The 26464-nt window shown below is 37.7% G+C and overlaps 1 protein-coding gene across 1 annotated transcript in view; it reads left to right on the top strand.

Moving 5' to 3' along the window:
- Positions 1-272: 272 nt before the first annotated feature.
- The window catches only part of THSD7A (thrombospondin type 1 domain containing 7A), a 420187-nt gene continuing 393995 nt past the window's right edge, over positions 273-26464 (top strand). Inside the window, exon 1 of the mRNA XM_003782710.3 lies at positions 273-699. Within this exon, the coding sequence (XP_003782758.1) occupies positions 525-699 (175 nt within the window). The 5' untranslated portion in view covers positions 273-524. The remainder of the gene's footprint in view (positions 700-26464) is intronic.

The following is a 26464-nucleotide window of genomic DNA, read 5'->3' as shown; positions in this document are numbered from 1 at the left end:
CCATGTGCACGGGAGTTTTTTAGGCGGGTACCTCGGAGCTGGGTGTCGCCTGGCTACCCGCTCTCCCCTTTGCTCGCTCCCTCTCTTGCCCTCGCCCTCTCGCCTCCCCTGCCTGCAGCCCCCTCTTGCTCCTCTGGGCTCACGCCCCCCTCCCTCCCTCACCAGCTGGCGGGGGCTGCGCTGCGGCTGCCGCTGCCTCCCAGACCTCGCGGACCTGCTCAGTCAGCTGGGGCCCCCTGCGGACGGCCGCCTCCCGAGTCTCAGGACCTGCCATTCTGCGCGCAATGGCAGCGGCGGCTGCATCCCCGCCGGCGGCGGCTGCAGAGGTGGCGGCGGTAGCCACGGCCACCGCGGACGCTATTGTTCCCTGGTGTTAGTCGCGCTTTCCCTCCTTCTCATCTGAAGCAAACAATAGCAGGAAAGAGCTTTGTTTTTTGTACTCTTTGGGAAGACGTTCCGAGAGCGGAGAAAAATTCCCCGGCGAGCGTGCTGCGGCTCCGGCCCCTGGAGCGGCTGCGGGCGGCATGGGGCTGCGAGCGGAGCGCTCGGCGTCCGGGAGCCGGAGCGCCGCGGGGCCGCGCCGGGGCGTCCTGCAGCTGTCGCTGCTGCCGCTGCTCCTGCTGCCGCTGCTCCCGGGCGCCCGCGGGGCTGCGGCGCAGGGCGAGGCGGAGGCGCCCACCCTCTATCTGTGGAAGACTGGTAAGTGGGACGGAGTTCCCCCTTCTTCCCGTCTTTACACCTGGGGCCACGCCGAGGAACTGGTGGGCTTCTGGAGGACCCCGGTGCTTCCTGATGGCCCGATTGTGCAGGGATCCTAAGGTAAAAAGTCTGACTCCTAGGAAGCAAATAGGTCATGTCCGATGCTAGTAGGAAAGAAAAGCGTAGCAACTAAGAGGCAACAGTGAGTCACGGGAATGATATTTCTCTCGCCGCTCCGTAGTTAATGAGGGCAGCGCTGTACTTCTATAACCAAGTGCAGGATTTTTACCCTCTGGGTTCCCATTCTACTGGGAGTTCATAAAATGTATTTCTACCAAAGAACAGTTTGGCGCCAGTCTATATTCTATCTTTGGGCAAGCAGTATGCTCGCTGTCACGGTATTTGTGGATAGAGAGTTGGATTAAGTTTAGCTTTGCGGTATGTGGGACGCTTGGAAACCAGTCAAGCGAGGGCAGTTCTAACAGTCGAAGGCGAACTCCGAGGAGCCTGCCCGGGATGATTATGTAAAGCTCAACGCTTAATGAGTGAATTGTGGGATTTTAACCGGGTACATCTGTTAGGATATTGGGTTTCAACTTTTCCTTCGATCCTTGAGAATTCTTTTGCTTTGTTCTTCAGTCACCCAACAAAAGCAGCACCTAACTGTCCTCATTACCTCCCGGCAAAGTGTTTAGTGGTCTTGGAGGGGCAGTGACAGGCAGGAAAACAAAACCAAGTGAGGAATTACCAGCCCCGCTCCTGCCGGCACACTTTCTCTGTGCACTAAAACTCGCTGAGAACCCTTCAACAGATGCGAAACTTCACATGCTCAAAGGAATAAGGTGGGGAAAGATTATTCCTGTTGCTTGGAGATAATTAAGAGGTCCTTGGTCATGCCTACACATTAAGAGAAGAACGTGGTAGAAAGGAAAAATATGTATTCAACATAGGATCCCAGACAAGTTTCAGAGAGGGGGTCTCTTTCTGGACGTCAGCCTGTCCCTGCCCCTTTGCTGAAGAGACAGATCAATCAATCCACTTTACAGTTGCTCACATAACCTGAATTTTTAAAGAAGTGCTTCTATCCAGCGACTTAGTAAGGAGAATAATCAGAAATTTATTAAACCCCGAGTACATAATTTGCCCCAGAAAATTGCATGAAACACAGACACATTTAGAAAAGCAAAATCATTCTTGCTAACACGTTGATTAATGAATTCAGATGAAATTAATTTATTTCAATTAAAACAAAGCATTGAAGATTCTAATTTAATCAGAGGCATCGTAAAACTATTTAATAATGCCATTACATGTATTATTTGGATGCTTTGTGGAGGGCTTCATAGGGAAGTTAGTGTTGGACAAAATAGAACTTGCCTAGGTAGAATATGTGGCATCAAAGTAACAAAAGCCAAGCAGTAATTCAGATGGAAAAGAGCCTCAGCAACATCCGCTGGGCAGCATCGGAGGTGCCAAGATGTGTCAACATAAATGCGGTGGTGATGAGAACACAAGCCAATAAACAGCTTAAAATAGTGGAAAGCTCTTAGGAGCAAGGATTTGGAGACCTTGACTCCAGCTCTTGCTAGCTAAAGGAATGTTGGCAGATCACTTAACTTCTGACTCCTGATTTTCTCAACTGCATGTAAATGTGATGATACTTTTTTCTGACTATGCACGGTGTTGTGAAAAGCAAATAAGCAAGTTATGAGAAAGTGATTTGTAAACTGTAAAGCTATGAGCAAATATAAGGCAGTATGATGAGGATGATAATAATACCATTTTATGGTGCTCGTGGGTGGGCTGAAAAAATAGTGAGTTAGGGAACAAGATGATGACCTTTTTATAATCCCCCCCACCTCCTGAGGCAAAGGAAAGTTTATCATATCTGTAAAGAAGTTGAGAGTGGTTCTCAGAAGAACTAGGGAACCCTTAAAGGAAACAATATACTGTAAATGACAACATAAAGGTGACAGAATCATGAGCGTTCATCACTTCATGGAAATAAAGAGGCAGGGAGGGCAATGGAGGAGAAAAGAGGAGAGGCACTCCAGGAATGCCTGTGCCAGTATGGAGAGCTTGATCTTGGTGCAGATTTTAAGAAGTCACATTAATGATGAGATCATGAATTAAAACAGTGTAGTGAAAGTTCCACTGGATGAAGAAATGGGATAACATGCTGTATAGAACTTTGGTAAAGTCATTTAATGGCTTTAGTCCTTTGTTTCCTATTTTATAATATTCAGTAAATAGAAACAGTTGTATCTAGGGTCTTTTAAATTCTAAGGTGCTTAGCAAGTATGAATAAACACACAATGAATATGCATATATGTGCATATATACACACATATAGTGTATATAAGGTTGATCCTTGAATAATATGGGGGTTAACATATAACTTTGGATTCCCCCATATCTTAATTACTAATAGCCTACTGTTAATGGGAAGCCTAATTGATAACATAACATTGATCAATATGTATTTTGTATGGGATAAGTATTATATACCATATTCTTACAATAAAGATGTTGAGAAAATTACAAAGAAGAGAAAATATATTTATTATTATTATGTGGAAGTGGGTCATCATAAAGGTCTTCATGTGCTCATCCTCATCATCTCCACACTGAGTAGCCTGAAGAGGCAGAGGAAGAGGAGGGCTTGGTCTTGCTATCTCAGAGGTGGCAGAGGCTGAAGAAAATTTGCATGTAAGTGGACCTATGCAGTTCAAACCATCATGTTAAAGGGTCCACTGTATATATATGTATGTACATACAATGTGTAGACATATAATGCAGACATATAATACAAACATATATAATTTTAAAATATACATAGTGCATGTCTTATAATACATGATATACTGTAATTAAAGTTTTATTGCATCAGTTCACAACAAAGAATTATTGAGGACCTAAAATATATAGTCACTATGATGGAGGCTGAATGGGACATCGTCATCTCTGCCCTCAAGAAGCTCAGAAGTGAACAAAACTGTAAAAACACAACAATTATAACACGGAATACCATATATATGAATAGAACACTGTGACAGAGGCATGGTTATGTAGCTGATACAGGAGGTGTGGGGGATTGGAAAGAGGAGTTAATCTTTTAAGTGGGTCTTGAAGAATGAGTTGGATTTTTACTGAGAGAGGAACAGAAGGCCATTCTAAGCAGAGGAAAGAGAGAAAATAAAAACGAAAAGGTGTGACTGTATTCCTTGATTTTGAAAGTACCAGTTGTACACTGGAGCTCAAGACTACAATGAGGGGTAGGAATGAAAAGATTTAATGCCAGTGAGGTGAGTTGGGACCAGAGTATAAGTAAATTTTTGAACTGTAGTAAAGATTTTTCATTTTAACCTATAAATGGTTGGTAGCCATTGGGAATTTTAAGCCTAAGAGTAAGTTATTTTTTTGCCTCGATTGCAGAGAGAGGGATCTAGAAGCTGGGAGGTCGGGAAAGTGAACAACTTACAAAGGGGAGCAGACCTAGGACCAGGAAAGTTACAGTGGAGAGTAACCAGATACGGGCTTGAGGTGACATTGCTGTATTAGTCCTCCAGTAGCTAATGTCATCAAGTTCTCCACCATGCCTACACCCAATAATTGAAGTAGAAGGTATACAAGAAGGAAGAATAGATTTCTTAAGGTTGTAAAAAAGAATATCAATGTAATTCAGGTATCTTGAACTTGAGGTAACAATGATCTCCTCAGATGAAAATATCTAATGGGATTATTAGTAAATGGATGATTGATTTTGGAGAAAGAAGTAGCCTAAAGGTTGAAGGTTAGAATTCAATAAATATACACTATTTCAAGGCATAAGAGTAATGAAAATACTAAAAAGAGGAGGCAGGATACTTCTCAGAGAATATTGAGATATAAAGTGCTGTAATAGGAGAGAAATTAGTGAAAGAGGCTAAGAAAGTTTATCAGTAAAGGTCTAAGGAAAATAGCAGGAGGCATTAAAGGGATTTTATGAATGGGATGATGACAAAAAGTATTAAACAATTTAGACAACCTAGGAAAAGGATTGTAACCTATTTCAGAAGACATCATGTGTGATCAAGTACCTATCACAAGACAATTAGCTGTTTAGGCAAAGGAGATTTTAGATAAAGTGGTAGAGATATGAACTTGATTGAATAATAAACAAGATAGTGGAAAAGATATGGTATTGATAAAGTTGAATAACCAAATGCTCTGTAAGTCTCTGTACTGCACTGTTGTTTTGTAATAGAGAAAAGCCCTAAATTTAAGATACAGAAAAATGTTTTTTACAATATACAAGATTTAGGGTTGGGCTCAATGGCTCACACCTGTAATCCTAGCACTCTGGGAGGCCAAAGCAGGTAGATTTCTTGAGTTCAGGAGTTCAGACACCACCCTGAGCAAAAGCAAAACCCTATCTCTACTAAAACAGAAAAAGCGCAATGGGTGTTATGGTGGGCACCTGTGGTCCCAGCTATTCATAAGACTGCCCAAGAGGATGAGGTTGAACAATAAACAAGATAATGGAAAGGATATGGTATTAATAATATACGGTATGTATTGATGAGGTTGAATCCAAGAGTTTGAGGTTGCTGTGAGCTGTGATGACAGAGGACTCTACCCAAGAGGATGGAGTGAGACTATGTCTCAAAAAATAAGTGAATAAATAAATATGTAAATAAATAAGTAAATAAATAAAAGTCTTATACTTTTGTATCACTGTCATTTGGAAGGTAACTTTGTGTGACTAATTAGAAAACATAACTCATATACAAAGAAGTATAGCACTTATATTATTGGAAGATGAATAGCTACCGTTACTGATATGTGTTAAAGAACTTTGCACTTTTTATTATTCTAGTATATGATATTATTTCTCTAATACTTATGGTTAATTATATTCACCTGGAAATTCCAAATTAAGAATGTCAATGAGTTGAGCAAAATGTGATTAACTAAGCAATAGTCAAACAAAAACATTATTGATTATCTCAACTTTTATCAACTTCCATCATGGAGATATATTTTCAAAAATGTTTTTCAAAATGTTTTCAAATGTTTTTCAAAAATGTATTTCAAAAATGAAATAATTGGATTTATTTTTATATTAATGAAATTACACTGAAATCCAAGAAACACGTTCATACTAGCCATTTTTTCAGAATGCAAATAATAGTGTATTTGTACACGTGAATTTCCTCTGAAGAATTCTTCTAAACACTCCTGTGTCCCCTATTCTCCTTATGTTTTCTCCTATTATTAAAATCTTGCTTCAGTGTGGTACATTTGTTACAATTGATGAATTGATATTGTTATATAATTATTAACTAAAGTTCATGGTTTATATTAGGGTTTATTCTTCCTGTTTTATATTATGGTAAAACCTCTATGTGTTGACCACACAATGGATTGTAAAAAACTGGTCAACACACGGAGGTGGTCAACATAAGGAACTACCCTACTGTACAATATGTACATGTGAATGTCTGGGTTATGAAAATCAGGTTGACTTAAAGAGGTAGTCAAGATAGGGAGGTAGTCAACTATGGAGGTTCTACAGCATGTGAGTTTTGACAAAGACATGAAGACATGTATCCAGTAATATAGTATTATATAGACTAGTTTTGCTGCCCTAAAAACTCCCTGTGCTCCACTTATTTCTCCCTTTCTCCATGAATCTCTAGCAACCATTTACCTTTTTACTGTCTCCATGCTTGTGCTTTTTTGATACTGTTATATAGTTGGAATCATACCTTATGTAGACTTTCAGATTGGCTTCTTCATTTGCAGTAAGAGTTTAAGTTTCTTCCATGTCTTTATATGACTTGATAGCTCATTTCTATTTAGTGCCGGATAACATTTCATTGTATGGATAGAACGTGGTTTGTTTACCTATTCGCCTATTGAAGGGGATCTTGGTTGTCTCCAAGTTTGGGCAGTTATGAGTATTTATGTGTAGACTTTTGTATAGATGTAAGTCTTTTTTATTGTGGGGGGTTCACTGAGGGTACAAAGAATTAGGTTATATTGATTGCATCTGTTAGGTAAAGTCCCTCTTAGAATTGTGTCCTGCCCCAAGAAATGTGCCACACCCCATAAACCCAAAGCCCCCCCCTTCTTCCCACTCCCTCATTCCCCTGCCCCCCACCTTGAATTGATTTGAGATTTTCTCTTATGTATGTTTTAGATTGATAAACGTAAGTTTTTACCTCATTTGAGTAAATACCAAGGAACACATTGCTAGACCACATGATGGGAGTATGTTTAGTTTCATAAGAAGCTGCCAAACTATCTCCCCAAGTGGCTGTACCATTTTGCATTCCTGCCAGGAGTGAGAGTTCCTATTGCTCCATGTTCTTACTAACATTTGGTTTTGTCAGAGTCTTTTATTTTTATTTTTGCCATTCTAATAGGTTCATAGTGGTATGCCTGTGCTGCACACATTCCACTTCTTGTTGCCCTGATAATATGGCCCACATTAAACACAACTGTTGTATAATGAGAAAAAAAAAAAAACACATGGCAACTTAGTAAAGAATAAATGTAGCAGACCAACATTTAAGGACTCCCTTAGAAGAGATGAATGATACAGAATTGGAAGAAAGCGGGCTGATACAATAAAGACCAAATTAAGCCCATGAGCTTGTGAGAGTCTCAAGTGTAATACTCACCTCCCATATCTCTAGCTGACTCTAGTGTGGTTAATGCAGCATGCATATTTTCTTTTTCTTGCTCTGCATGGAGGAAGCCAGGTTCTGGGAAAAAGTGGAGATGCAACATCCTTCTAAACTGCCGGGAAAGAGTGGAGGTCCACTGTGCTGAAGCCCTAGTCAGTTAAGCTAGGAGCCCTGTTGTCAAAGCAGACTGCTACTTAGATTGCTCCCACAGACCTTGCCAAGTGTTTAGCAGCCCCAGAAAGGAGGTAATAAAACAATAACTCAGAAGTGGATCATTTGTGTGCATAGGGATATAAATACAGGAAACTACTAAAGTAGCTAATTGAGAGCTATAGAACTTGATGGAAAATTAACTTTCCTAAGTGAATGCACTGGATACAGACATTGATTACGTAGCTGAAATAATTTAACTTATGGAAATGGCCAAAGCAAGGCTTTGTAATTTTGCTATACAGTCTGGGTAAAAATATTTCCCTTTGGACCTTTAGCCTGAAAGCAATAACAGGACACTGTGAGCATTGTAGATGGATGTGTTTACAGGTATGTTCTGTAAGTGTATGGCAAGGAGTAATATCAGAACCCAAATAGTGACTATGACTATTTGTATTATATTATTATAAAGATTATTTTTATTTTCTCTACCCAAATCAGAGAATGCAACTATAAACGTCACAGAGATCCTCTGTATTCAGATACTTTCCTTTGACAGTGAAAGAGATTAGTTGAAAAGATGAACGCATAGATTGGAATGAAGGAAGCACTGGTCATTTAGCTAAAGAAATACATACTTGTGTGTGTTTCTCTCTCTCTCTCTGTGTAATACATAAAACGAGATAGTCAGTAACAAACTTTTGCGTCACACAGGCATGAATCTTGACCTGGTTTCTTATTTCTTATTTCTTATTCTTTAGCCATACCATGGGCAAGATGTTAGTATCCAACTACTTCTTCAGATTATTTTAAAGATAACTTGAGATACACTTGTAGACCACTTGGATGGTGCCTGGCACAAATGAGTGTTCAGTAAATGTTATTTTCTACTTGGGTGCCATTCTGTTAGGAACCGCTAACCCGTCCCTCCCTGGGTCAGACTCTGTCTCCTGGATCCATCTGCATCCTTTCCTCCCATGCTTCATTCTTCTCCCTGGTGGAATCGGCACGTGCCTCCCAAGCTTCTCTCTATCTGACATTGCTTTCTTTTTACCTTCTTTCAGAGTCAGCAGTGTGATTATAAAGCTCTCATCCTGGCTGTTTGCCAAGTTGTTCAAAGTACTTTAAAATATGGAAACATTTTGCCTCAGTGTTTTATTTTTACTAGCGATTGTGCATATCTTTGCCATACGGGCAACGCTGGAGGTGTGACTCTTTAAGTGGGACTGTGTGTTCTAAAATTACTTTGCATGGAAACACCTGAGAATATTCTTGGCACGATTTCACTGCTCTGTGATGCTGTGAGTGGAAGGATGTAGGAAATACACAGGGAATGAGACTTTTTTCCCTAAACTTCTCTTTTAAAAATGACCTTATATAAATGTATATCATATATAGGAATATTCTACTTATACACCTCAAGAGATGTAGTTTGAAATCTTCTGACAGGAAGTAAAATATTGTCTCCTAGCTTGGAGGAGAGAGAGTTATTCAACTGCTTCATGCCCATTACAACTTGTTTATCTATACAATCTTTAAAATTTCTGTAGCATTTGAAAATTTATGTTGGAATTGCAATAATCATTTATGCATCATTACACGCACAATCACACACAGATACATTTATACATACCTAGATGGATCAATATACATGCACATGCAAATAACAAAGTCGTGGCTAAATTACCACACCGGACTTCATAATTTCTCCAAAATAGTGAAAGTTATACCTCCTGAAATGTGTTTTATATGTGGTATTTATAGTAGTGACTTCTAAAAATGTGTGCAATTATAAATGCTTCTTGCTAAAAAATTGTACAAAATTTTTATTTAAATTTTATGTCAGAACGTTTTGTGCCAACCTTATGCTCATGAAAAACTGACTCTCATAAAAGCTCTTACTATACAACTCCTTGCAATACTTTCCATTGGCTAAAGACTTTTAATTTAAAAATCTTTGCATGTCTGACCATCTTCCTGTGCCTGCCAGTCCAGTGTCTGTATAATGTTTTCAAACTGCAATGCCTGCACAAATTTCCAAGAAGTACTTTCATTCTAATAGCATCTGCTTGCCAGCATGTCCATGAACACTATTTATAGCAAACAAACAAAAACTTGTAAATAGTTTACGTTGATTATGACATCATTAAGGCAGTTCTGGTGACAGATCGAGATAGAATAGTACAGATATATAATGTGATAAACACTTTGTGAAACTACTTTAGGAGACCCTATTCACAGTCTGAATGGGATGACCAGTTTATTCCTCACTCTGTGTTGATCAAGTTCAACTGGGTAAAAAGGACAAGTGCTTTAATGCCTTGTTTTATGCCAAGGTCTGTACCAGGTGTGGGAGAGCAAACATGAACAGCCCATAAGGCCGTCTCTCTTGGAGTTACCTATCCCATGAAAATAAGTAATTTTAGGCTCGTTAGCTTACTACCAAAATAGACGCATATATAGATGTAAAACAAAGAAGGGAGTGATTTTGTTGCAAAGAAGACAGGAAAGGAAAGCTTTCATAAAACACAAACAGTTCATTGAAAAATAAGCAGTTTACAAAGTGGACAAAGCCTACAGAGAAAAAGAATTCCAGGCAGAGAAAGAGTGATTGTGAAGAAATGAAATGGAATGTGTTGTGGGTTATAAAGAAGTTTGGAGGCATAAGAAGTAGGGAATGAATAGGTTGGGAAGAAGGGTGGGTGCATGTTTGGACAAGAAAGGAATAAATGAATGATACAGAGTCTGTCCATGGTAATACGGAGCTTACCCTTTGCTTGCTGTTCTCTGATTCATGCAATCTAGGAACGCTAATCCATCTGGATGTATAAACATTGCTGGAATGAAAGAATGTATTTGTGAATATTAAGCCAAATGTGAATTTGGGAGTTTTATGATTTTTCGTCTAAATGACTGATTATAAATTTCCTTGCAAACCTTTCAAGAGAAATGCTGTCTTAGGTAATGTTGATTAAGCATAGTTATTTCAGCAGTGTAGCATACTTTCTGGTTTATTAATAAGAGTGAATTAATATTTTATTTTTTTCCTCGGTAGTTTTGACTAGACCAATATTAAAATGAATGAAGCTTGAATCTGTGTACTGTTTCTCTGGAGGGGTCTGACCGAGAACATCAATGACAGAAGGAGACCAGGAATGATACAAAAGCTGGCTGTGCTCAACTTTTCTTTGCTGTGTACTTGGTTAATTGGAAGAGTAACAGCACTGCCATACCCTGCTTGAGGCCCATGATTTGCCATTATTTAGATATGGGGGTTCCATTAAAAAAAAATCTCATAAAGGACAACACTGTTGGCCAAATACAACATGTAGTGAGCCAAAATTGGATGATGGGTCACTAGTCAATGGCCTTTGCCTTTGACAGGCCTTCAAAAACATGAAGCTTTAAGATGAGGATGGAAAAAAGTTTGTTTTGAGTTTTAGAGAATGACTACGTGAGAGTATATGGAACACCAAATTCAAATTAAAGTTTCTGAGCAACATTGGTGTTTCCAGCCAACACCAATGTTGCTCTGCACACAGTGGTTCATTAGTCCTCATTAGTTCACAAGCCTTGTGGAGGGAGAGGATGGCTCAGGATCAAGGCCTCTGCTGGCCCTGAGTTAGCACACATAATCACAGAAAAGCAGCGAAGATCACAGGGTTCAATCGCTCTATAAAACAGCTTCTTCTGACAGTTTGCCACGGTGACTGCATATCTCTAATGGGAGAGTCATCAAAATGGATTTGGATTTATGGAATCAAATAATTCATAAGGAAAGGTTTGACTGCTGCTAAGATACATTTCCCTCCCTGTCTCTTATTGCAAGATTTAATGTAACTTCTTCAGTTGCCTTGGCTTGTTTTATAAGAGAACTGGCTTTGAACTGCATCAGCTGTGAAAGTTTCGCTACCAGAGAATAAATTTTACAGAACAGACAAGGTGGTCTTGCAACTTGGTTGATCAAGCACTGCAGAACCGTGAACATCATGATTTCCCAAAGCGTGATGACAGTTCTCAGGGCTTTCAAGATTATTTTTCTTGAAGTAATTTCCTACCTTAGTAACATCCTCTGAATGCTAAATTAATTTGAGTATTTTATGAAAATTGTGAAAATTAGAGAAAAAAGTAACTCCTGTGCCATGTTGTTATAGATGAGATGAATTTCCTTTGTTGGTAACACACTTCTTACTGCTATCACAGAGCATTCTATTAACATCTTTATGGGATATAATTCATAACATGCAGTCACTGAGTTTGAAGTGTATAATTCGAAGGCTTTTGATATATTCACAGAATTGGGCCACCATCATGATAGTTCATTCTACAACATTTTCATTGTCAAAAAAACAATTGCAGAATCTCTTAGCCATCACCTCATGGCTTACGTAAATACTAATCTACTTTCTGTCTCTGTAGATTTGCCTATTCTGGACAATTCATATCCACCGTACATTGATGGAAATCACACCGTATGTTGTCCTTCGTGATTGGCATCTTTCACTTAGATGTTTTAAGGTTCATCTATGGTGTGGCGTGTATCATTACTTCCTATCTTTTCATTGCCAAATAGTATTCCATTGTGTAAATATACCACATTTTGTTTATTCTTTGATTGATGGACATTTGGAGTGCTGGAAGTTTTTGGCTATTACAAATAATGCTACTGCAAACGTTCCCACTCAAGTTTTTGTGCAGAAATATATTTTTATTTCTTGAATATACATTTACGAGTGGAATTAATCTTACAATAATAACTTTATGTTTAGTCACTTGAAAGACTGCCAGATTATTTAGCCATATTACTCAGCACAGTGCAATGTATTTTGTTTTCTAGCCATTCCATTTATGATACAATTGATACCACAATTGATAGGCACTCCAATTATGAAACCACTCGAGACAATATTGTCAGAAGGTAAAGATCTAAAAAAATGTGGGGAAGTGCTGGAGGGGACCTAGTTCATAAGAATAAAAGAGGAAGAAAATCTACTGAAAGAATCATAAGCACACTTAGTAGGGTGCCTACCAAAAGCTCCTTTTTTGTTTTTTGAGATTGTACGTAAAGGCTTGAATAAAGGAAAACATAAAGTAGTTGAGATGCCGCACCTGTCATGACTTAAGAAACAGATTGACTCCATCACATGTATTTTAAAGGTGTAGAGAAATCTAAATGGTACCAATAGAACTAAAGGCCAATTCATTTTAGAAGTTAGCCATTTGCAGGCATCCTCAAACTACGACCCACGGGCCACATGTGGCCCACCTAGGACATTTATCTGGCCTGCTAGGTATTTTTGCCGCCGCTGCCTATCCTACTTAGCAGATGACTCTTCTCAGGGCCTGCAGTCCAGCCCTCCAGTGGTCTGAGGGACAGGGAACTGGCCCCCTTTTTAAAAAGTTTGAGGACCCCTGGCTTAGTGGATGAACTAGCAATACCTCCTTACCTTCTCATGGTACAGTATAATTCCCAAGTACTCATGCTTACATGTTCTTTTACTCAATTCTTACAATTTCTTCATTCATATGAAGGTTAAAAGTAATCCCTTTTCCTTTTTATAAAAGAATAAACTCAGGCATATGAGGTAAAACCACATTCTTCATATATAACTAACATCCAGGACATAGATATTGGTATCTTTTATGCTATAATATACAAAAACTGAAAATTTTCTATAAAGTATGTAAAGTATACTTTGAATTCTTTGATTGAAGAAATCAAAGTTAAGGAAAATATTCCTCAGTTATGTGAAGAATAAATGTCAAAGATTTAATAATAAACAGTAACAGAAATTTGGATTTAATACTTTCAGGCAAGTGTAGGGAGAATCAGTAAATGATTAGAGATTTGTGTTTTGATAAACATTTTGACTATGTGATATCTTGACTGAACACTTGGCAATGTTCTTGAGAGCTTTACTTTCATAACTTTCTTCAATTATATGATACAAATAAGATTTTACCTAAAACATTCGTTTCTCTATGATTAAATATAAACGTACTCTCAGACTGTTTCATTATGTAATGAATTTTACCGTTTAAAAGGATAAAGTGCTGCTTCACGTCATAGCTTGATACTTAGTTCCAGTATATTGATGCAGGAGAAGCTCTGTAAGCTGACCACCCAAGGGACTGCAGCAAACTGGCCAACATATGGAGGTGGTCAGCATGAGAAACGAGGCTTTAGTATATGTGGTGCATGTCTGGTGTATGAAAATTAGGTCAATTTGAGGAGGTGGTCAATGTAGGGAGGGCTTGACTATGGAGATTCTACTGTATTTATCTTTTTTAACTCCCTTTTTAAAAAAGAGCTGTAGAGATTTACTATGGATTTTCTTGAAAGTATGACACAGAAGTTCAAAGTGAATACCGTACACCATGACATGTGCATCTCCCCAAATACCCCATAGTGTGTGTACTCTGTATTTCTCTCCCTGTCTCTCCCTCTCTCTCTCCTAATCCTCTCGGATACAGTCTGAGGTTTCTTTAACTTTCTGCTCATTCTTTCATTATGCTGAGTTCTTCTTTTCCCTTTCCCCCCACCTTGCTTGTCTGACCACCTGTGTTGTGTTTTGGTACAATATTGCAGTCTAACTTCAATTTTAGAGAATCTTTTTCAAGTATGTAAACTGATCTAGTTTTGTGAATAGGAATATTATCGACAATAGAAATGCTGACTTTCGCAGTGTCCTTTGCTGGGAGACGTGCATTCCAGCTGTGGTTTTCCTTTTCTTTTCTTCCCAGAAAGAGACCAAGTGAAAACCTGCCAGCATCATTATATTTGTCTGCAGGCAGCTAAACTGAAATATTCAGTGTGGACTGCTATCAGGAATATAGCTGTGAAATGAGCTAAAATTTATTATTGCAGGTAAAAGAACGAGTGTAAATTTATTCAAATGAAATCCTTTGCCAGCATTATAGTAAATAGGCTTTGGAAATATTCTCATTCTGTCTCTTGTACTTTAAAAATGATTTTTCTGAAGATACTATTTATCTTAGGGCACGTGATGCAGGAGATGTAAATAGGACTGCCAGTATTCAGGGATTTATATGGTAGGTTTCTCTGATCACCAGTGCAATAGGATTTTTAATTTGAATTCAGGTCTATGCTTGGGTCTCTCTAAATATTGGACCAATGTCAAAAATCTCTTGACAAGGTAAATGACTAGCTACCCATAAATGCCTCATGAGCACATAAAGCATTTTACTCCATAAGTGCAATTTTACCCAGAGAGAAACTTGAAGTATTCTTTGCATTTTGCAGGTCTTTACATAACTTTTGAACGTGCATATCTTTTTTTTTCGTTTTATGTGTGTGTACATGTGTGTCTGATAATTCTGTTAGTTAATGTGCACAGGAAATTTGGTTTCTTAATCAAAGTCTGGTTAATGGACAGAAGAGACATTACACACAAATCACCAAGTTTTAAAATATTATAAACCAATAAAATGTACTTAGCACTAACATCATATGCCACATAATTTAATCTGTAGTTTATTGTGATGCATAAATGTCTTCAGAAGTTTGAGGCACACCAGAGTCTTCATTATAAACAAAAATTTATTGCTGTAATAGAACTGTGAGGAAATTCTGGGAGAAATTTTTAGTTGGTAGACGACGGAATTAAACCAGATTCAAGGAGTCTTTTGTTCTTCCTAATGTAATTGTATACTTTTAAGGCATATTTTAAAAATCAATATTTTTCTTAATAATTCTCCACATTCAAAAATTGCAGAAACCTGTACCATTCTACTCAATTCCATGTCTTTGGGAGACAAAATTAAACTAATGCTGGCCTGTGCTAATATTGTCAATGACTTATTTGAATGGTATTTCTCTTATCATTTGTTGCATCATGTTAATGCAGCTAAAATGGAAGGATGCATTTCATATAAATACATAGTGTTTGCTACTTCTGCTTTCTGTCAGAGCTATTCTTCTCCCCCTTTCCAGATTTTAATCAATTACAAACATATTAGTGATATCAGCATCAGGGGTGGTGCCCTCTAAGGCTGTTTATTTACTGAACTCTGGGTTAGATACTGACAAAGGGACCCAGTCACAAGTGTCTCTATTTCCCCTCAGTCACTGATGATCTCCTATCTGTGAAGGAAATGCAGAGACTTACAACCAGAAATCAAGGTAGTCGGAGCTATCACTGCAGAGGAGTTATCAATTCTCTGGGTTGGAAAGGGCAAGGGCCACAAATGTCCAGACATGTACGTTTGTGTTGGGCTCCGAAGTCCATAAAAACCTTGGAGAGATGAGAGAGGAAAGGGGGTCACGTGGGAAGGTCACTGGCTGCCTTTTGTGCTCTCGACAGTGCTCTCCCTCCCGTCAACCCTACCTGTCAGCTCCTGCTGGTGTTCTCAGCGACCTCAGTGACTCTTGCCAGTTTTACCTCTTTCTTCTCACCAACCTTGCCAGCTTTATGCTAAGAGCTGAGCTTTCTACTTGGTTTCTACTTTCTTGTTCAGTCTCGTAATGTTTCCATGGGATTGTCTGCTTGAATTCCAAGTGCTGACTTTGTTCTTGGCCCGTTACTTTTCCAAGGTCTTCAGTTTAATGGTCTTTAACCAAATGGTCAGTTTTGTTAGACTTTCTTGTCATGTCCACTATGAAACTTCACTTTCAACAAGAGCCCAGAAATGTTGAATAATTAAAACTGAATATTGTATACAACTTTCAGCTGTATTTACCTTGAATCATGTAAGGGCCTTAGTGGGAAAATAAATTAACATTTGTCTGTAAGAAACATGTTGTTGGTATCTCCATTAGACTTCAAAAGTAAGCAAGTAGCAAAGATCCAGAATTACTTAAAATAGTTCATTTGAATTTAGGAAATGCTTTTGTTCTGGTTTACTTGATGCCATAGGGTATTCACTGTAATATTTAGCGTGGTTAATTCATTTTGCTCCTCTTTGCATAACATATAATTTGATACATTCCTAAGACTCTGATCATAAGGTTCTAAAAATCTTTCCACAATAAGTGAGCTATGTTGTTTTTTTGTTTTAACACTCAAAGGCAACCATACAGAAGGGGAAGGATAGTTGTGCATAGTGAAATGTATTATCTTCTTTGAAGCGCCTTGTAAGCTAAGCAGTGCACAACCACAAAAACTATAGGGTAGAAGATTACAGAATCCAAAATTTCTTTCCTGGCAAGATTCAGCTCAAACATCACTTCCTCTGTGAAGCTTTCATGAACTCCCTTCCCGGTTTGTGACAACACTTTCACAATACTTGATTTCCTTTCCTTTGAACCTCTGTATATTTAGATGAACCTCTATGAATCAGTAACTTTTTTTAGTACTTCATTGTTTATATGTGTCTTACCCTTGGTATTATTAATAAAATGTGTAATCATTAAGGCAGAGGCTGTCCTTGTCATCTTTGTTCTTCATCATCTAACTATACTAAATGTCAGTGCATGGTGGATGAATGAATAAATTACTTAAGCTTAATTTAGAATACATAACTTAATATCACAGGTTTTCTTCATTTTATGACACTCATGATGATTGTCATATGCTATTATCCTTAGAAATTGATATCTTTCAATAAAGGTACAGTATATATTTTATTATAGGTTAGGTTTTAATGTTCCTTTAAAACCAGCTATTCTGGTTATTTATTTTTTATTATTTAAAACAGTGGTTCTCAACCTTCCTAAAACCATGACCCTTTAATACAGTTCTTGTGGGTCACGACCCATAGGTGGAGAACTGCTGAACTAAAGAATAGTATGCTAGGGAATATATTCTTGTAAGTGTATCTTTGTTCTGTATCTCTGAATTTTTCCTTAAGTTTCATTCTTAGAAATACAGCTCTTTGGTTAAAGGGAGGAATGCTTTTAGTACTCTTGATACTAAATTAACATTTGTTGGTAAGAAAATGTCAAGTTATTGCCATTTATATACCTACTAGTAAGGAATAGGCATGTCTATTTGCTATTTCATGTAACCAAATGGGACATAAAAGTTTAAAAACCTAGGAAATTTCCACTAGAATGTTTATTGCATCTCAATTCACAATTGCCAAGACATGGAAGCAACCTGAGTGTTCATCAACCCATGAATGGATTAACAAATTGTGATATATGTATACCATGGAGTACTATTCAGCCACAAGAAAAGATGGAGACTTTATGTGTTTTGTTTTTACCTGTATGGGGTTGAAATGCATTCTTCCTAGCACAGTATCACAAGAATGGGAAAACAATATCCAGTCTATTCAATACTAATGTGAAATCAATATATAAACAATCACACACCCACACGAAAGATAAAACACAAGTATAGTCTAGCATGGGAGGGGCAAATAAAAGAGGAGGGAGAGGGGAAGAGGGTGACTGGCAGGATCTCACCTACTGTGTACAATGTGAGGGTGTTGAGCACACTCCCTGGGTGAAGGGCTCAACTACACCGTGAACTTTACCTCAGAAATAAAAGCGGTGTAATCTGAACATCTGTATGCTCATACTAATATGAAAATTTTAAAAATATCTTACTAATATGACCAATCTGAAGTAATTTATCTCAATATTATTCCATTTTAAGAAATTATATCTTTTAAATATGATGGGTGAAAACTTCCATATTTTTCCCTTTTGCTATGTGTGTGGTAGTCCATTTTGTGCTGCTATAACAGAATGCCCTAGATTGAGTAATTTATAAAAAATAAATTTATTTATCATAGTTCTGGAGAGTAGGAAGTCCAAAACAAGTCCAGTTGTGTGGGGAGGGAGCATCCTCTGAAGGGAAGGGATTGGTGTGTCCTCATCACTTGGTCACCATGGTTACTTGTGAATTACTTCTCTTGGGAAGCTGTGCACTGACACCAGGGCCCACCACACCCTTCAGACCGGTTTTGGAAGTCTTCTTCTGGAATGACCGTCATTGTATTACCCTTGATGTCCTGAATATCATCAAAATGTCTTTCTTTCAATATTTCCTTTATCTTCAGGTAAAGAAAAAAGTCATTGGGGGCCAGATCAGATGAGTAGGGAGGATGTTCCAATATGGTTATTTGTTTACCAGCTAAAAACTCCCTCACAGACAGTTTGTGTGAGCTAATGCATTGTCCTGATATGAGAGCCATGAGTTGTTCAGCATTTTCAGTTCAGATTTTTCTGTTTTTCTATTAATGTTTATGTGGTCTGCTATGCTTCTCACAGTCAGCTGATGATTTTCTTGCACAATTCAATGAATATTTTTGATGTTTCCATCAGTCCTGCTCATTATTATTGGCCACCCTGACTTCCCTGCATCAGTGATGCTTCTCTCCCCCCAGAAAAACATTCAATCCATTCATACACTGCCATTTTCTTCATGGCATTAAACCTCCCCGTAAATTTGGACTAACATATACCTGATTTCACTTCCACTCTTGTCAAATTTAATGATAAATTTAATGTTATTCATTGCTCTAATTCAGGCTCCACTATTTTTGCGTACAACAAATACAACAATAATAATGAACACCACTGAGCATGGCACCACCCCACATCAATGTGAACACAGCTGGGAGATACTGATATATGAAGTTATGAAACCTTACCAAACCTTACCAGTGCTGCCAGCATAAGGGCATGGTGGCAAGTTCATGAACTTAATTGTCAGAACTCATATAAGGCCCTTAATTCTGTTCAGGAGGGAAAAGCTTTAACAGGCCTAATCATCTGTTAAATGTTATAGCTGCCAATGATCATCATATTGGCAACACCCGAGTTTTGGAAAGGACTCATTCAAACCATATTTTACGGGGGTGTGTGTATGTCTGATGTCTTTCTAAATTTCCCTGAAGAGCATACAGCCTTGGCATAAACAGAAGATCTTACTGGGAAAAGGAGGCTTCCATAGAGCTGTGGGTGGGTGGATGGGTAGATGAGTGGGTGGGAGGGGAATCCTGGGATGCTTGGGACAAAGGGACAATGGACCACATGGAAAACAGGTGGGGGGGGGTGGGTGCTAGTATGGCTCTGACAGTGTTTCATTTGTTGATAGGCTATGATTTATTTTGTTACTACTTAATTTAGAATTTAGAAATTTTGGTCCTAGTTGAGATCTGGGAAAATAAGCTTGAGAAATTTATCTTTGCAGATGACAAACCTCTTTTTATAGGCAAAATATGAATTATGGCTTATGTATTTTCACTGAAGCAGAATCGTCATTGATTTAAAACTCATTCAGATGATCTTTTACAGAGTGTATAAGACTAAGCTTTAGGTATTATAAATCTTTTCCTGAAAAACAAAAAGCATACTGTATTAATTTCAATCATAAATTAATGCTGTTAGTATTCAAGTTACATCTAAAATGGTTTGTTTTATTTTTTCTCTCCATATGATCTCCATACACAAGAAAGAAGAGTTTTAATTGTTTTAATAACATAAAAAATAATTATTATGTGTCTTGATACCTAAAATATTGGGGAATATCTGTATCTCTCAAATACTTAGTTCAGGTTTTCTTGACAAGTTAATTGCCAGTTTGAAATACTGTTGTGAATAAATTCCTGCCTTGATCCTTTGCATAGCCACCTCCTCATAGGTCCTATTACCGGGATTGTATGATGTGATCACAGTGTCATCCACCCATGTGACTGTACCTAATTACTATATGTAGTGGAGAAGGGCTGAGCAACAGGAAAATTCTGCACTTCCTTGGAAAAAATGCAAAAGATACTAGGGCACATTGCTTTAGGCAAAGCACTTTAAGTAAAAAAGCGGTTAGGACAGTTAGTGGTGTTCATTTGGGTTCATACCATAATGGCAGCATAAAATATTAAAGAAATCTAAATTGAGAATGCGAATGAGAGAAAGAGACAGAAGGAGACAGACAGAGTCTGGGAGATTGAGTTTAGACTATAAAAATAATAATATTTCATTTAGTATTTCGTGCAGGTGAGAAATTATGCCTAATGTCTGACTGAGGTTAGCAGTGGAGAGCAGATGTCAAGATGTAAGGGTATCAAGTGGAAATCGTGGAAGGCCTGACACACAGATTAGCAACAAAGAGAGGAGAGCTTAGGTTTGGCACCTTCTATGCTCCTAGCTGCATGCTGGGCACCTCTCCTCCAGCTTTCAGAGAACCATCCAGTGCCAGGAAACCTTCAGCATCTAAACAATGCTCTGAAATCAGCAGTACAGTTGATCATTGAAGAACGGTTGTACATCTAAAAACTACAGGGCAAAACGTTGATCTGTTTAATAAAGGACCATTTTTCATGTAAGGAGGCTGCCTTGGTGGATGCTACTTCTTAAAAAAAAAAAAAAGATAGAGGCCAACAACCATCTTTACACTCTGTGGACTAGAGTTGAAATTCTGTTTATAAACCATAGTGTGCTTCCTTTTACCATTTCTTTGGGAAGATGAGCTCTATATTCTAAAAGCTCCATATTTTGCATATTGAGTGTTTTTAAATCCTGTTGACATTCTTATCAATAAAATGTTAAATTGGGGTTTAGGGAGTTATTTCTATTTAAACACTACCAGTTTAGGGAGTTATTTCTATGTAAATACTTTAATTTTTCCTGAAAATAAAAATATATATGAGGAATTTAATTGTGTAAATTGGGGTTTGAACACAATGAAAAATAAATGTTTTAAAGACATGAAGTGCAGCTGCAGTTCCTGACCTGTCCGGTGCTTGTTAGCACTGCGAGCAAGGCTTAAATGAATTATTCAGCTGATGATGGGGCATTAAGTAGATTCTGATTTGCTTAGAAAAATTATATGCGCATTAGCTATCACAGAGAAAATCTGAAAAGAGAAATGTAGATCAAAATAGTGTGACAGAAATACTTTTGATTTTTGAATGAAGGCTAAAATAAAAGTAATCACTGAATAGCTTGCCATTTTGCACTTGCAAACATTTGAAATCATTAAGTAAGGCAAACATAACTTATAGGATCCTTTTCTCAAAATAAATTATGAGTTATAGTCAAAACAAGTGAAATATTGAGACCTGTGAATAGTAGCTGAGCTATATTTTTAAAATAGTGATATATAAATGTTTAGTGCTAAGTAGGTTATAACAACCCTTTGCGTATAATTACAAATTTGTCCTAAAGTTAAAGTCACCATTTGTTTTACTTTATGAGTGAACTAGCTGACATTTCAAAACTGTATATTGAGATATGAATAAATAAAAGTTATCAACAAATATTTTCCTCTATGCGTAAAATAAGGAAATTATATTCTCTGAAGAATCTTTCTGGAGGTATTAAAGAATTTCTCTAATTAGAATATTACTCACAATATAAAGATCTTTAAAAGTCTGTGGATATTTTAAGAATTGTAGCCACAAGTAAAATGACAATGAGATATACTCCTTTTAGGTAAAAAATGGTAAAATACATATATCTATCTATATAAAATCACATGTTACTTGTTCTGTAGGTGCTCATAACACTAAAGGAAGGGTAATGTTTCACTTAGTATTTTGATCAATGTGGGATTAGTCAATGGAATATACAAAAGGGATGCTTCCTATTTCCATCAAATCTCTTTTGGAATAAGAAGAAATATAAGTGTATTATTGCACTGAGAACATGATCGGAGAGGTCTTCAATAGTAAATAAGAGGAACAAGCCTGGATGTATGGGCCAAGGTTTAGGGGACTCGAGGTCAAAAGTAGAAGTCAGGCACATCCCAGACACAGTGACTGGTTTAACTATAGCCCTCCACAGGGAACCAATGGAAAAAATTCCCTTACCAGGATTAATGCTAACTCTTTATAAAGTCACCAGTGTGTTTAGATCTTCTAAGTATTACTTTTCCACCATCCTACCCAAATGGTTCTAGGATCAAGGGAGGCTAAGCCTGCAGATGGAGATTGAGAGGCCACAGGTGTGAGAGCTGAATTGTACCAAGCAGCTCATTAAACAGATAATGGAAATGTTTCACATTCAGTCACAATATTGAAAGCATTAAAGGTGATATTACCCTGCTTTACATTTCCCTTGAGAAACAGAAGAATATTATACCTTAATCGTCAGCTAGGAATTGAAAGTCACGCGATTTTATAAAAGTATAGTTTGTCAGACATAAACAATGTTTTGGTCCATTTAATCTATGAAGATTATAACAGAGAGGACTTCATGTAGTTCATTTAACAAATGTCCAAAAGCATTTGAAGCAACCAATAGTTTAGTTATGGTTGGGCTTTTGAAACTTAGGTTTTTGTTTTTGTTTTTTTCTTTTGTTTTAAACATTCATGTGTATCAAGAAATTGTTATCTATAAAAAACTAATAATTTTGAAGCTCATCACAAATCTAGCTGAATATAATTCTGGACAACAGGAAATAATCTACCATTTTTCTTTAAATATGTACTATTAAGTATTAAATTTAAGAATCCACAGAAAGAAAATGGCATTTTTAATATAAAACTGTGCGTAATGATCTCACTTGGAAAGAATTCCCAGATTTTAAAATGAAACTCTTTTCTCCATATCCATGCCAGCATCTCTGGTTTTGGAATTTTGTGATATGGGCTAATCCTACTGGAGTTAGATGACATCTCAAAGTAGTTTTGATTTGCATTTCTCTGATGATTAAGGATGATGAACATTTTTTCATATATGTGTAGGCCACCGCCTGTCTTCTTCAGAGAAGTTTCTCTTCAGGTCCCTTGCCCACTCCGAGATGGGATCACTTGTTCTTTTCTTGCTAATACGTTTGAGTTCTCTGTGGATTCTGGTTATTAAACCTTTGTCAGAGATATAACCTGCAAATATCTTCTCCCATTCTGAGGGTTGTCTGCTTGCTTTACTTACTGTGTTCTTTGCTGTGCAGAAGGTTTTTAGTTTGATCAGGTCCCAGTAGTTTATTTTTGATGTTGCTTCAATTGCCCGGAGGTCCTCCTCATAAAATATTCACCCAGGCCGATTTGTTCAAGAGTTTTCCCTGCACTTTCTTCTAGTATTTTTATAGTTTCATGTCCTAAGTTTAAATCTTTAATCCAGTGAGAGTCTATCTTAGTTAATGGTGAAAGGGTGTGGGTACATTTTCAGTAAAAAACAAACAAACAAACAAAAAACAATAAAATGAACCTCATTTTTTTCAATTTGGAAAAAAGTGAATAATAATTATGAGTATATTATATTTAATAATTCATGGTGGGATAGTTTTTTAGTAACAAAGCAAGACATATACTGTAAAAATAATTTAATTTTAAATATTCATTTAGATTTGTGAAATAGAAAATATAAACCAAAATATTTTTTTTTTATTAAATCATAGCAGTGTACATTAATACTATTATGGGGTACAGTGTACTGTTTCTGTATACAATTTGAAATACTTTCATCCAACTGGTTAACATAGCCTTCATGTCTTTTTCTTAGTTATTGTGTTAAGACATTTATATTCTACATTTAGAGAGATTCACATGTACTCTTATAGGATGAACCATAGGTGTGATCCCACCAATCACCCTCCCTTCACCTCTCCTTCCCCCCTCCCCCTCTTCCCTCTCCCCATCTCAATACCCAAAATTATACCAGGTTTATCAATATTCTCAATCAATGTGAATGACTTAAATTGCCCTCTAAAGAAGCCCTCACAGCAACCTCCAACTCCTGGGCTCAAGCGAGTCTCCTGCCTCAGCCTCCCAAGTAGCTGGGACTACAGGCGCCCACCACAACCCTGGCCATTTTTTTGGTTGCAGCCATCATTGTTGTTTGGCGGGCCCGGGCTGGGGATTCGAACCTGCCACCTTGGGTGTATGTGGCTGGCGCCTTAGCCACTTGAGCCACAGGCGCCGAGCCAAAGCCAAAATAATTTTAATAGTATCAGTACTTCTAATTGCCCCTGGACAAGATAATTTAAATGTCTGATAACTACTCAAATATAGTCTCTAAAACTGAATTTGACATCATGTCAGTCCATAAGTGGATTATATCAGTGAAGATCTTTTAATCTCTATCGTGTGATATGTGATAAAACACTGGTTTTCATCCCTGGCTACACATTAGATTTACTGAACAAGTTGTGGAAGAGCCTTCATAGCTTCTGTTTATCTGCTTCATACATGAGTATGTCTGTGCCCAAAGCAAAATATTGATCTCTAAGGGGACATAATCACTTCACTGTTGTTTTCTCCTGTTCTCCTCTTTCCTAGTCTTAGAGGTCTAGTTGCTCCCTGACCTCTAACACTCCTGTTAATTACAGAGAGGCTTTTAGCATCATCTATGTGGTGAGACACATTTATGTACAAATGCAGAACAGAAGTATGGACTGAAACGTATCTGACAGAATTTCTACTTCTGAGTCTGTTACTTGCTATGTTTCAGGTGACTTTGCTTAAATGTTTTTATTTTTTAAATCTCACTTTTCTCAACTATAAGATACTGATGAAAATTCCTAATGTAAGGTATAATGACAATTAAGATAAAACACCCAGTTAGCCTGGTCTCCACGAGAGACACCTATAGTAACCCAAGGCCCATGAATATTCTTCTTTTCTCTTCATCTAAAGGTCCTGCCTCCACCCTCTTACTCTTATTCTTCCTTCGGATTCTTCAGGAAAAGCTCTCATCAGTTTTTCTTATTACATACTCTCTTAGTTCCAGTGTATTTCTTTTTCTGTATTTATCACAGTTGTTATTATATGTCACATAAGTTTGATTATTTGACTAGTATCTGTATTCTTTACAAGACTAAGCTCTCTAAAGGGAGAGAGGTCATATCTAAATTTTGTCATCATTGTTTTTTGGGAAGGTAGCACAGAGCTCAGCACATTTTAGGATGCCACTCCTAGCTGAATGCATGGATTAATGCAGGGATGCGTGAATGAATACATATTACTGGAAGTATTTAATGAGCACTGAATAAGTGATAGGCATTATAAACCAAATAATTTGACACACACACACAAAAACGTATCAATTAGATATTTTTATAGCCTCAATTTAATCCTAGATTGACTAACTTGTGCAAAGATACACAGATTGGAAAGAGCAGAACTAGAAATAAATAACTTATTTCCCATCCCACTCTTTAACTGAGACTCTTGCCCTCTATCCTTACTTACATGTATTCTACTTACCTCACTTTTTTTTTTTTTTGAGACAATCTAACTTTGTCTCCCACCCCCCTACTCCACCCCCACTCCCCGGTAGAGCCATGGCATCATAGGTTATAGCAACCTCAAAGTCTTGGGCTCAAGTGATTCTCTTGCCTCAGCCTCCCAAGTAGCTGGGACTATAGGTGCCTACCACAATGCCTGGCTATGTTTTAGAGATGGGGTCTCGCTCTTGCTCAGGCTGGTTTTGAACTCCTGAGCTCAGCCAGTCTATCCACCTCAGGCTCCCAGAGTGCTAGGATTATAGGTGAGAGCCATGGTGCCCAGCCTTTGATTTATTTTTAAATCCAACTAAGGTAACTTCACAGCAGGATCCAGAGACTGTTTGTCTCCTGTCCCTCTTTAGTTCTCCTACAGAGCAGTTATTCAAAATCTCAGGGTCACAGTCTCAAGGCCTCTAGCACACACACAATGGTGTTTCTAAACTCCTCTCTGCGTCAGAAGCATATGAGAATATGCTTCCAAGGGAATGATCCTTTTCCCTACTCCAAGAGATTTTAATTTAATAGTAAGGCAGTGAGGCCCTCATTTATGCATTTGTATGAAATTCACAGGAGATTACAATTCAGTGGCCATGCCTACCTCAAGGTTGGAGGAATTCAAGCCTTTTGAACTCTGATTTGGAAAGGAAACGAGTTTTTAATCATCTCTTAGGTATAAAGCAAGGAAATAATATAGTTGAAAAGAATCTTATATTCTAAAAACAGGGAGTTTCAGTCTTGAGAGAATAAACTAGCATGCTTGGAGATGAAAACATTTTGTGAATAGCACAGAGGTGGTGTTGTCATTAGATTGTTACATCCCACACAACAGGAAGAAAGGCTGTCATTAGTAAATGGCTTTAAAAA

The sequence above is a fragment of the Otolemur garnettii genome, unplaced genomic scaffold, assembly GCF_000181295.1.
Source record: "Otolemur garnettii isolate 467f Iridium unplaced genomic scaffold, OtoGar3 scaffold00005, whole genome shotgun sequence".
Lineage (NCBI taxonomy): Eukaryota > Metazoa > Chordata > Mammalia > Primates > Galagidae > Otolemur > Otolemur garnettii.
Note: the sequence above shows the minus strand (reverse complement) of the source record. Positions and strands in the feature narration are given on the sequence as shown.